Source organism: Gallinula chloropus, assembly GCF_964237585.1.
Source record: "Gallinula chloropus genome assembly, chromosome: 5".
Classification (NCBI taxonomy): Eukaryota; Metazoa; Chordata; class Aves; order Gruiformes; family Rallidae; genus Gallinula; species Gallinula chloropus.
In genome coordinates, this window is record NC_140090.1 from 10,724,742 (window position 1) to 10,738,012 (window position 13,271).

A 13,271-nucleotide genomic window follows, 5' to 3' on the forward strand; every position below is an offset into this window, starting at 1 on the left:
TTTTTAACCTTAATTATCCCAATGGAGCCAATGGAAGTTATGTTTGCCAAGCTCGGGAGCCACCTCAAGCCCTTCTGGGGTTTGTAACTTCCATTGCCTTTTGCCTTTGGTTTTCAAAGAGTCTGTTGTGGTGATGTGGCACCATGCTGCAGCTTCCTCTGGGTTGCCTGGGACCAGCAGCTCTAGAGAGCCTTCATGAGCTTGTACCATCCTTCACCTTGACAACTACTGCTGTTGTGCAGCTCCAAACACTCCTTGATGCTCATCCACCTGGTGCTCTGTTATCCCCCATTACAGTTTGATACACAACCATTGTGCTGTTACTGTAAAAATCCTTATTTCCTAAAGTTTTGTCACATCAAAATATGTTGGGGTGCCTTCCCTCCAAGACAGGCAGTGCCCAGCCCTGTGTTTCTCTGTAGCTTGAACAAAAGAAAACGCCAGAGCATGGCTTGAAGTGATTAATGGGCAGAAATTCCTGTGTTAACCTCTTTGTTAGCTCCTCAACCATGTAGTTCCCTTCTTAAAATGAGGCAGCAATCAGCAGATGCAGAGAGGGAGGAGGGGGGAAGGTTTTCTGGCTGTGTACCTTGCCTGGGACCTGCACTGGCTGAAACCAGGTGGCTTGGTGGGCAGTGTTTGCCTCTCCAACAATGTGGTCCCTGCTTGTCCCCAAACTGGGATGTGATGGGCCAGAAGGTGCTTCTCCCTTGGGTCAGCAGTGTTGGGAAGCTGTCCCACCGCTTCTGGTCTTAGGGCTCCATGTGCTGCTGCTGGAGAAAGACTTCCACCTCCTCCTCTGGCACCCCCGGCACAGCAAGTACCTGCTGCCTGCACCACCCGGTAAGTACGGGCACTTGGTCCCTTCCTCCCCTCATGTCTGCAATGGAGGAAAGCATCACAGCTTTCTTGCTGCCTTTGCAAGTCATGAGTAGAGCAACTTCTCTGTTTAATGCTGGAAAAGGGACACACTGCTCTTTCCTGGAGCATTTGCCATGGCACAGTTAGCAGTGAGAGTGGGCTAGCACTGATAACCCCGGGCTGAGAAACACCCAAGGCTCAATGGCTTCAGGTCTGTGGGTACACAGGGCTTTGCTATCAAGGAAACTGTTCCAGTGAGAAAGATCGAGCAGCTGCGTTGCAAAAGACCAGGTTGTCGTGTCCAAAATGCCTGTAACTTCTGTAGCACTCTCAAAAAATGGGTGAAATCGGGGGTAGGAGTTTATAAGCTTCGCATTTAGCAGTTGAAGGGAAGAGATGTGGGTGAGGATTGCCACTGTGAGTGGGAATGTGATGTTTTCAACCCCCAGGAACGAGGCTCTTGCTCCAGAAGCTGCAGCTTTCATGAAACTTCAGGTTCCCTGAAGGTGGGTTTGGGACCCAGCTCTGAGCATCATGTGTGTCCATATAGCAGCTCTGGCATTATGAAAAGGCTCACGGACCTTCTAAGCCATGTAAGTCTAGTAGCATCTATGAGTATTTTCCTTTTTAAATTACTATTCTGCAAGAATTTTTTCAATGGGTGAGGGTGTGAAAACATTTGATTTTGAGAGAGGTGTGGGTGTAAAAGCTCTGCCTTTGTTTCTTTTTGAAGACTCCAGCTGTAAATTGGTAGCTCTAGTTTTGTGGGCTTCCTTTGCTGAGTGTACAGGCACAGAAGGCAGTAGGGGATAAATATTTTATTACTTGCCTAGAAGTTCATGCTGCAATTGTGATCCCACAGCACTAAGCAGGCCCGGTAATCAGAATCTTCTGCCTCAAAAATTGTGCAAGTAGTCATGGCTAAGAATGGGCAGGAGAAAGGGGAAGACTTGTTTTGATACTGGCTTTAAGAGACAGCTCCTCCATTGGAAGAAATTGTCATAATCCCCCTGGATCTGCCTGTGTGTCCCATTAAGAGTGGGAAGAACCAAGCTCCTTAAATCCATAGCTTAGTTCAAACCCACTTTTTTTTTTTTCCCTGCCTTCTTTGCTGTCTCCTGATCAGCTCTGAGTTTCCCTGGATGGTCTTTGTTCTGTATAGTGGCCAAAAGAAATCACAGATCTGCCATAGTCACTTATTCATAGCAGATAAGTCATGAGCACAGTGCTGAAGTCGCAAAGGATTGTAGCAAAATATGCAAAGATGCCTCTGTTTGGGACCTAATATTTAGGCACAAGGGGCTCTCTATGACCTGGTTTGCTCTCACCTCTGGTCCAGACAGGTGGAGTACCCTAAATGTTATCATATGCCTACAAGGTTGGAAGACGTTTGCTGGATCACAAGAGCCAGCCTAGGATGAGCATTTAGGTTAGTGGGGAACTGAGGTTATCTGAATTACCACCCTTCCCTGGTGAATTTCAGGAAAGGCAATTACTGGCATAGAAGAGAAAAAAACTTCCAGCCGACCTGTAAATTTGGGAATTGAGATAGAAGAGGTATAGAACAGACTTGTTTGTATTCCCTGGCGGTGTGTTCCTGAGATCTGGCACAGCAGCACTTAAACCTGAGACAAGGTGAGACCTCGGCAGCAACAGGCTAAAAGCTGTGGATGAGAGGCTCTAGCAGCACACCACAGGCTAGAAATAAAGAGCTTCACAGCATGTATGGCACAAGGGAGGCTCCTGCCCTTCCTGCCTCCTGCTCCTCCTGGTTTTTTTCACACAGCTTTCATGCACCTATACCTGGGATTTGCCCCCCTCGCGTGAGAGCGGATGGAAGCACGGGCACATTCCCAGCGATGTGGTGGTGAGGAAGCACACCTGTAACTCTACTGGATCCAAATGTTGCTTGTAAACTTTGGCAGGGGCTTCTTTCTGGATTTTTACGGGCGCTGCTGTGCAGTGTTTTGCTCAGCTCTGAAATGGATGGGTTTTTCTTGATGTGCTCCAAGCCAGAACTGGCTGAAAAGGGTCCTGAAAGAAATAAATCAGGAATTCAGAATTGCTTCTTCCCAGTTAGATTTAAATGGGTGATTTATTATTGGTTTTTTTTTTTTTCCCCAGAAAATACGGGATTTATTTCCAGTGACAGGACTCAAAATGCAATGTCATTTTAATTTGTTGTGCATTTTTCTGTGAGGAATGAGAAGAGACCACAAGACCAGTAACTATCCTGACCTCCAAACGTCAAGTATCTGGAAGAAGCTGCTTCCAGCGGAGGTACACAGCAAGCAGTTCTTGTAAAAATAAATCAATAAAATACCACCCCTCCCAAAATTTCAAGAAAAATGGTCAGGTACTGAGTGCCTTTTGGATGATTGGAATCCATTAATGGATAGCTTACAGCATCCAGAGGAGATGGGGAAGGTAATTAATTACTCAGTTAGGAACTATCTGTCCACTTCGGAAACTCAGGACTTTTAATAACAAATTCCAGGAGTAGAAAATACTCACTTTGTACCTTAATTCATCATCAGCTTAAAACTTGTCTGAGGTTTATGAGCCTGATCCAAGTTTTGGACAGATCTGGGCTGAGTTTCAAGGGAGCTGCTGGAGTTTCATGACATTGGCCGGGGCTGTGAAAGGCTCCTATAGAACCGGAGAGAAGGGACTGGTCAATGTAATCCTGACAAAGTGCTACAGAGATGCCTCTTCAGTAGAGACTCCTGTGTTGTTTTGGTGATTTCAGACTGAAACAATGCAGAACTGGGCAAATTTGGTCATGTGTGTCCAGCCCCTCAGTCTAGAGAGTGGAAATCAAGGTGAAAAAACCAACCCACTATGCTGCTTCTCCCCCAAAACAAGGTGAAGGTTGGGATTCAGTTAATCAGCAGGTGACATCAATCATGTTTTGTATAGTTATGTTTGAGGGTTCCAGTACAGATGTTTGGATTTTTTTTAAATTTGTTTGTGTTTTTAATGCCTTTGTGTGTTGAATCATAGTCACAGAAGTCATTTGAGTTGGAAATGACCCCTAAGATCATCAAGCCCAGCTGTTACCCTGACACTCCCAAGCCCACCAATAACTATGTCCCTAAGCACACCTGTCCATCCTCATTAGGGCATTTCCAAGTATATTTCAGAGCATTATCTTGAACATTATGGCCATTGAATGTATGTCCCCAAAGTTTTATCCAAAGCTGGAGGGAAATCTGATGACCTAGACCAAAAATTCGGAGGGGTGTGTGAGGGTGACCCCCAGCCTCTCCCGCTGAGCCCTTCCCCTGTGCAGAGATGAACTTCTCACACCAAAGGGCTGTAAGGCTGCGGACCCAAGGGCAGCAGTTTGCCTGTTACTCACACCAAAGGACACATCACCAGCCATGTTCTGACTCCATCTTTAGTCAAACCCACCAGCACTGACTACAGAGAAGAATGTGCTGGTTGCTTTCAGATGGAAGAGTCAAATACATTTTGTACATAACCTGGAGAGACATTAGAGGTCACAGGCTCTTTCAGGAGGATGCAGTGGCATTACATTACATCAGGGCTTGCCTGGCCCACCCGACTCCTCAGGCACGATTTCATGCATTTAAATCTCCTATTAGTTTTGTGCTCGGGAGGAGGGAGGGGGGCAGCCCTCTGCCTGGAGCTGCCCTGTAACGATTACTAGCAGGATGCAGCAGTGGAGCGTGCAGTCATGCCACGGGGATAAACAACTCCAGGACCATGTGAGGAAAAGCCAAGCGCTGGTGGCCTCTGCCCAGCTCTCACGCCCCACACAGTCACCTTCATCCTGCTGCACTGCATCCTTCTCTTGCTGCTGATGCTTTTTCCTCAGCCTTGGAGGAGGGTGTCGAGGGTGGCACATGGGTTGCAGGGGTGGTACACCCCCACGCTACCCTCTGAAGCTCTAATGGATCAACAAATTGCCACTTAAAAAGAAAAAAGGAGGGTTTTTTTTCCATGTTTTCTTGTGGCTGCTGGAGCTCAAAACTATCAGTCATAAATTGACTTTCTCAGTGCAGCGATATTCCTTATGAAGCAGTGAAGGTAGGAATAAAATAAAAAGGCAGGAAAACACAGTAGCTTTAAATTTACAGCTACCAGCCCTGGGTAAATTAGCTACTTCTTGTGGGGGGAAGGGATTGCATTTGAGAAGTATGAAACTGCCTGAGTATCGGTGTTTCCTTTCCAGGTACTTCTGAATATTCTGCTGCTCATGACTGGAATGATGATGGAAAAAGGAGGGAGATTGTTTTCTGATGGTAAATACTGGTGTAAGCACATAGTTGACATGGTGGAGCTTTAGCCAGGCTGGTGAAGGAAGCAGGCTCACCACTGCCATGTGTGGGAGGCTGCACGGGCACCCCCAGCACCCCCAGCTGGCCCAGCCGCGGGTTTTCCCAGGATGTGGCTGGTTCAAGGGCAGCACAGGCCCCTCTGGCTGGTGTTGCCTGGGGCTGGCAGTACGTACAGTCCATGTGTTCACTGGTGTCATGGTCACAAATATCTTGTTGGGCTCAGAAACGCCTCAGTACAGCAGCTCGGGCAGGTTGAATGGAAGGTTGGGAGAGGGTGTTGGCTGCTCCCCCCTGCAAGGGGGTTAATGCAGGCCCACAGCTTGGTGGGCCAAGCTACAGCCACACCACAGGGGCATGAGCAGCCATTCTGTATGGATGCTGGTTGTTCTTTCAACGATGTTTCTTTTGCATGTGCCTGCTGCTGCCATTGCTCCTGATGTGCCTGTTGAGTAAAGCAGCAGGAACAATTTACTGAGACTTTATTGGAAAAGTGTTTAATACTGTGCTTCCCACTTGTCAGATTTATGGCCCGGGAGGACGCAGTAAGAGCTGCTGCCTGGCTTAGGCATCATGGAAGTCTCTTGGGAAGGCAGGGAGAGGGATGAGAGCTCTAAGTTCACTGTTAGGGCCCTGAGGCTTGAGAGTGAGTGGATCTGAGAGCATCTATTTCCTGTCAGGGCTGGGTTTGGCTTTGGTTTGCCCCATGCAGCCCTGATGATGCATTGTTTACCTCGGAGAGGTTTCTGTGCCCCTGCTGCCTCACCTGTAGTCAGATTGTGGAAGGATGTAGGAAAGTGTCAGGTTTTCTTGTGGTCAAGTCTTTCCTACCAGGGACTAACAGGACTTTTTGAAGAATCATAATTACTACTGATATTACTTATTATCTTAGGAAGTGGCAACGTGTAGCACTGCATTTGATGTATAAAGATATCCCCAAGTACTCGAGCTGCTGCTCTTGGCACATTACTTAGTTGTGTATTGGTCTGTCTACCTGAGTGATGAGAAAGCTTTTGGTATTCCATAATGAATGTGTAGTACATTGACACAGGCTGAAGGAGCTTGAAGATGTCTGGTATGGATCATGTGCCTTGGTAGGAGCTGCCTGTGGGTTCTGGGTCACTCAGGTGTCCCCCTGTACCAGGACTGGGATGTTTACTTAGATTATTAAAGTGTCATTGTGATTTGTTTGGGCTCCATTTCCTAATGTGTAAGTACATCCTGAACTGACACTAACTTTACTTCTTCCTTGAGTTTAAGCAAATCTGAAGCAAGAAGATGCCAGAAGTTGTAGGGAATAGAACAAAGAATGGTTTGCTAGTGGGGTGCTCAAAGGGCCCCCTTTTCCAGTGGTTTTAGCTATGGTTGTGCATTGAGGAGGAGATTTCAGAGTGTGCTCCATCGTAAAGGCGATGGTGGTGAGCTGGGCTGCGTGGGAAGGCAAGGAAGCACCCACACATGGAGAGGAGAGCGTGGGAGCAGGGCCGGGTCCTGTGCCTGGGTAAAGCCAAGGTAGGCAACGCGCTGGTGTGGGCTCATCAGTGCCACCTTTTGGGTGGGAAGAAGCTTTTGGGAGGGTTTGTGTTTGGCAGCCACTGCCATCCTTGCTTCTGCTTTTGGTGGAGGGAGAAACGGGGAGCGGGGGGCTGTGGGCTGGCTCCAGGTTGTGTCGGAAGCTGTGGATACCAGGATGTGGTGTGTTGTCGCTTGTCACACCCCCCGCCCCGCCACCTCCCCCCTTTTGAAATGGCGGATTCTGCTTGGCTTGTGGAAATGAAGCCTGACTCTGAAATAGCAAAGGGCCCAGGAGGAGCTCAGAGGGGAGAGAGGCTGCCCAGGGTGGGCTTGTGCCCCTGGGAAGGGGGAGCTCGGCAGGGATAATAAACTTGGCGTGTCAGTGTGCCGGCAGCCTCGGGAAAGCCCGACCTGCTGCTCCATGGCGTGCTGTCTAGCAGAACCAGGAGCATGAAGTTATGAAAGGGAATTTCAGAACAATAAAGGGAAATCCTTTGCCTCCCGTACAGCCCAGCCTGGGAAATTCACCTCCGCGAGAGGCTGCAGCCTCAAACGCTGCTTCTGGCATTTAAAAGTGAGCGGGTGAGCTTTGCAAACCAATAAAAGATTTGAAGTTACTGGGCAAGGACTTGGTCTAGATGGGAATTAAGTTTGGGGCTACCCCATGCTCAGCTGGAAAGAAACTTTCCAATCTTGCCGAGCGGCTCACGACCAGCCAGGTTTTCCTCTGTTTCTGAAGCTGTATTGGTCGCAGCCAGAGACGTGCCACTGGGCTCGATCGGTCGATTGATCAATCGCTGGCTTTGTTTCCCCGAAGCTCCAAACCGAGCGCGGGAGCGTAACGGAGCTGACTTTACCCCGCAGCGGTGTGTGGGATGCTGGCAGGGCAAAGCAGGGCAAGGCAGGGCAAGGCGGCGTGCGGATGCCCTTACTGGGGCCGGGGTGTTTTGGCCTGCTCCCCCTGACCTCCATCTACAGGGAACCTGGAGGGGGCTGCCCTGGGGGGCACAACGCGGGTGCCGCGGGGCGATGCGCTGGGAACGGCCGGGCGCTGCCGGGAAGGGGGGTGAAGGGGGTGGGGAGGGTGGCTGTGCCGGGAGCGAACGGGGAGGAGAGGGGTAGCCGTGTCGGGGGAGGGGGGGAACTGTGGGGATGGAGGCGGGGTGTGGGGGGGTAGCTGTACCGGGAACGGGGCCGCTGCGCGGGCCGCGGGACTTGCGCGCTGTCCGCATGTTTGCGCGGCAGCGGTAGTGCTGCGGCAGCGGTGCAACCTCCTCGGCGGCTGCGGGGGGCGGGCAAGGGGGTTTCCTGCTCGGCCGGCGCGGCTGGGAGACGCATCAGGGAAAATAAAGTAAAAGTAGTAGTAGTGGTAGTAATAATAATAAAAATAATAACAAAGATGATGATGATGTTGCTGCACGCAGCCGGGCGGGGGAGCGGGCAGCCCGACGGCTGCGCGGGGCGGGAGGGGGCGGCCGCTCGGGGCCGGGCCGGGCCGGGGGGGCCGAGCGGAGCCGTGCCGCGCCGAGCCGAGCCGCGGCTGGGTGATGTCAGGCTCGAGGAGGAGCCTCCGCCGCCTGCCCTTTTACTTTCGGGCGCTGGCACTTGGCCTCAGGCTGCTGCCGCTGCTGGCCCCCCCTCGCCCCCCCACTTCCCCACTATGGGCACCCCGCACTTTTAAGGCCGGGGCGGTCGTCCTCTGCGCCGCCCCGGGGTGGGGGGGCACCGTGAATTAATTAAAAATCGCGATTTCCGTGGTTATTCATTGCCCCGCTGCGGGCATGTGAACAACCACCCCCCCAAACTCCCCCTTTCCCCCCCCCCCCATCCACCCCCAGCGCCATGCCGGCAGCTTGCACCCTGCTGCTGCTGCTTCTGGGGCTGGTCCCGCCGGCCGGGTCGCTGCCCCTTGTTTCCCCACGGCGTCTTCCTCCTCCTCCTCCTCCTCCTCCGTCCCGAAGCCGTCTCGGCCGCCCTTGCTCGTCTCCCGCCGCGGGACACGCCGGCTGCCCGGGTGAGTTCCCCGCTCCACTGCGGGCTTGGGGATGGGGATGGGGAGATGAGGATGGGATATGGTGGCGGTGCGGCAGTGTACAGGGGACCCAAGCGATGTGGGACCCCCCGCACTCTCTGGAGCACCGTGACGGAGGGTTGCCAAGCATCCCAGCATCACCCTGAGCCGCATCCGCTGCGATGTGCACCCCCACACTGCCCAAAAATTTCACTGCCTTTGTAACCTTGCCCAGCCCATCGTGGTACAGGCAAGCACTTTGGTACAGGCAAGCGCTTGGGTGGGTGAAGGTTTGGGATGGGAATCATCAGTGGGAAACTGTAAAGGCATTGTAGCTGCTTATGCTGATTTGAAGGTGAGTGGTGGAAACTTCACAGAGGAAATTGGGGAAGGGTCTGGTGGGTACCAGGGCACAGCCATCATACTTCCACCCACCCAAATGCTTCCTCAGTGGGAAATTGGTGGTTCCCCTGGGTGGTCTTCAGTCACTATTCTTCTCCATGCCCTCATCTTACCTTGGGTGCTGACCCACATCCAGGTGTGGGGACAGATGTCATCATCTTTCTATAAATACCGTCTCTCTCTCTCTCTGTCGCCTACAGACTGTCGGGTTAGTCATGTATAAAATCACATTTTTCCTCGCATGCCACATCTACAGTGTTGCTATCAGGAACAATGACTAGTTTGGTGCTTTACGAATGACGCTGAATTCAGTTTCAACACAGGATAAGCCATATCTTTCCCAGAACACGTGGGATTAATTTCAAGTGTCACCCAGTAAACTGGTTCACTTACTTGCTGAAGAAGACACATGGCTCTAAGGATGACTAATTCTCAATGAGTTTGGAAAGCACTGCAGGTGGTGTAAGGAAATGCAGTGTGTCAAATTAGTCCAGTGTAGGTTTTCAGTAAGGTTTGGGATTGATTGCCTGCCTGAGCTGGACTGTCAAATTTCATCTTCCAGCTGCTGAGGTGGAGGGAGTAGCATGCTTTGGTACTTGGGGTTAAGTTTGCTTTCACAGAGCTATACAATTTCAGGAAATGGGACAAAACTGCATTTATAACATTTTAGTTTTCTGCACAAACCCAAGGTACGCCTTGGTAAGATGTACCCACGCTAGACCACATGTATAGTTGGGGTTATTGAGTGGAACATTCCCTGTGGTGGATTAGAAAGCTCCTGACTGACAGAGTTTGTGTGAGAGTAGCCTAATGACTGGGATACTGCCCTGAAATGAAGGAGATTTGGGTCTGTTCCCAGCCCAGCCACTTCTTTGTGCCACTCCAAGTGTCAGTTTGCCTTCCAAACCGGGAGGGAATAACTTTTCCTTACCTGCTACCAGCCTGGTGAAGATAAAATCTGCAACTTGCCAGCAAAGTGCTTGCCTATTATTTGATGAGAGCTGTGCAAATTCCTTGGCCAACAGAAAAAAAACTATTTAATTTCATCTCAACTTTCAATCTGGCATCTTTTCCTGTGACCTTGATGACTCCTGAGAGTCAGCAGAGGAATGTGTTTCCTTTGTTAGGAGTCTGAAAAGCTCAATCTATCTGTCCACGTGTTGGAGAAGCTGTTTGTCTGGCTACCAGTGTCTGGCTGCCCAGCTCAGCTTTGCTCTGTGCAGCCTGTGCTCGACAGCTACAGGTGCTCGTGAATCATGTCAGCCCCATCCAGAAGGGACTGGGGGATGCATCGTGAAGGAGTGATAAATAACCCGGCAGTAGCTCGCTCCCTAGCAAACAGCATCATGAATTACACCGGGTTCTGACAGCTGCGATTCACTCGCTGTTAGCTACAGCTCTATGCTTGTCAGTCAAGGGAATTGTTTGGTGCTCTGGCAGCGGGCTGATGGGCTTTCCTGAATCGTTCTCAGGTTGAGCTGTGGATGCCTGAGAAATCCCTGTTTGTCTCTCTGCTGGCCGTACCCGTCTGAGATGTTTTCCACCTTTGAAAATGCCTGCTTGGGGCGGGGAGGGAGGAGGGGGGAGCATTTCTTGTGAAGCCATCACCGTGGTGCTACGTTGAAATGAAGATTACATCTCCATTTGAAACGAGTCTGAGGTTAGGCAGCAAAAGCCCTTTCTCAGGGAGGGCTTAGCGAGCAGATGGTGTGGCAGCGGGTGTAGAAATGGGGCTTTTGAGTGTCTCACAAAGCATGGGCCAAGGGAGCAGGGCAGGCTGCAGGCTGCCCTGCAGAGCCTTTTGCTGCCTTCCCCAGCCTGCCCGCGCCTCCAACCACATCTGCCACCCCTCCCTGCCAACCACACCGCTTGTGTGGTAAAGAAAAGGAGGACAGATGGCTTTCGCTTGTTGTTTAAAGTACAGGCTGAATCAGGGGAGAGGAACGTAGAAAAAAAGGAGGTAAAGTAGGAAGGAAGCAAGCTGGTGACAGCAGAATTAAAGCATCGTTGAACCCCTCTGTGACTTTCCTCCTGGCAGGTGTTTTGTGAGGCACCGGGCGCGCTGAAGGGCACTGTCTGCCGCCAGTCTGGGTCGGGCAGGGATTCGGTTACAAGCTCTCTCCTCCTTACTTCAGGATTCCCATCTGTAAATTGGGAATAATTCCAGTGACACCATGGGGACAGCGGAGGTGGCACCAAGCCCCCAACAAAGTCACTGTGGCTGGTGTCTCCCCCTATTTCTACAAGGTCCCTTTTCTCTCTACTTCTGACCCACAATAACACCCCGCCGTGCTGCGTGGCGCAGCATGGAGCTGCCCTTAGAATCTGATCTGCTTTTCTGCCATCTGTGTCCTTCCTTCTGTCCTTTCTCCCTCTCTCCTGTGCCAGCTGCCACCTTTCTTTGCAGCTTCCCTGGTGGGAGCCCTGGAAGTAAGGTGTGAAATCACCCGAGAAGGAATCGGCTTAGCTCGCGGCAGAGATTGAGGCTGGCTGCTAGGAGAGACTTCCCAACTCTCTGAGGGGCACAACAGCCCACATTTATTTATGGAGGTTTTTTTTAAACTCTCTGTCTCTGAAAGTTTCTGTGTGCAGAAGCAGCAAATTTAGGAGCGAGCGAAGAACATTATGAGTGTGCCCGTCAGCACAAAAGTATGTCATTGTCTCCAAACATGCCTCCAGTTTCACAGGATGTATTTTGTGGCTCCTGGGGTCAGAAGCCTGGCTCTCTGTGTAGAGGTGTGAGATGCTGCTCTTTTGCTTGGACAAGATTTCAGGTGACAACCAGTGGTGCAGGAAGGATGCTTCCTCCACGTGCAGAGCACGGACAAGGAAGGATCACCTCCTGTGTCTCTGCATTGTTATCAAAAGACCTGTAGGTTGCAGGGTTTTCTTTTCTTGGGCATCTTTACTCTTCCTCTCTGTGAGCTGTGAGTGAATTTGGTTGATGTGCTGCGAAGGTGAAGGCCCTGGAGTTGGATGGATTTAGCTCTGCTCCATTGGGGTACATAATTAAAAACAAAAAAGAAAAGAGAAGGGGGGGGTGTTTGGAAAAAAAGGGGGAGATAGGAGAACAGTTTCCCTGCCCGTGCCCCATCCTTAGACCCTGAAGGGAATAAGGGTCATGCTCTTGCCTGCCTGTAAAAGCACTTTGTGTGATATTTAAGCAGTAAATGAATACAGCCTGAGAAATAATTGTGTAACCTGCCTGCCAGGGAGCACACAGCGATGCATATTGATGTACACCTCCACACACAGTGAGCGCAAGTGCCAAGCTGAGACTAGGGCACAGCAGGTAAGGGGACAGCTGCTGTGGCTGGAGCCTATTACCAGGCTCTGCACTCAGTTTCATCTCCCTGTAGCAAAGCCCCAGAGCCAGCCCGGTGCAGCAGCAGGCGTTCGCAGCACACTCTGCTCCAGCAGCCACCGCCACTTTGGAGGGGTAATTTAATTTGCTTTAATTTTCTCTTGTGGCTGGGAAGATGTGTGGTTGCTGCCATGTCTCAGCTGTGGGGGTGATGCCAGCCTCACATCAGGGTGCCTTCCTCAGGGAAGAAGCTGCAGATGCTGATGGGTTTAGAGGAGTGTGGGGTTTCTGGGCAACTTGCTTCCTTCACCTGCTCTTAGAGATCCCAGTTTTTGGGCTGGCAGTCAGAAACTCTTTGTGATTGAGCTCCCAAGCTGTTCTGCATGCTGCCACCACCCTCTCCATCCCGTTTATCTAGAGGGGACATGTCACAGCAGCTCAGTGCCACGCAGAGCCACAGCTCCATCACAGTCACATCTCTAGGAGGTGGCAGAGACTTGTGCTGGCTTAGCAGAGAGGGGTGAGGGACAAAGTGCTACTGGGCTAGAAAGGCAGTTGGTCTTGGTGGGGTTGCAGTGGAATGTGTGATGCAGTGGCTGGCTCATCCAAAACATAAAGCCACATCTGCAGACCTGCGGTGTTTCAGGCCACCCTGCAAAAGGGATTTGGGGAGGTGTCTGGGCAGTAGGAGCAGGGGATTGTGCTGCTCTGTGAGGTACCAAACCCAGTGCTGAGCCTTTTCCTGGGTGAAAGCTGAGACCAAACCCAGCTGACTTTAGGTGCATGCTGGCTGGCTGCTCGGGTGCTGCCATGGCTGGCCTGGGCTCCAGAGCCGTGCACAGCCTCTGTGGGAGCTTCTGTGGGCCTGCTCACTGTT

At 51.3% G+C, this 13,271-nt stretch overlaps 1 protein-coding gene across 1 annotated transcript in view; it reads left to right on the top strand.

The window, feature by feature from the left end:
* Positions 1-8,519: 8,519 nt before the first annotated feature.
* Positions 8,520-13,271, top strand: part of HEG1 (heart development protein with EGF like domains 1) — a gene marked incomplete at its 5' end in the record, with an annotated part of 48,533 nt that continues 43,781 nt past the window's right edge. The window contains 1 exon segment of the mRNA XM_084265673.1: positions 8,520-8,691. Within this exon segment, the coding sequence (XP_084121799.1) occupies positions 8,520-8,691 (172 nt within the window).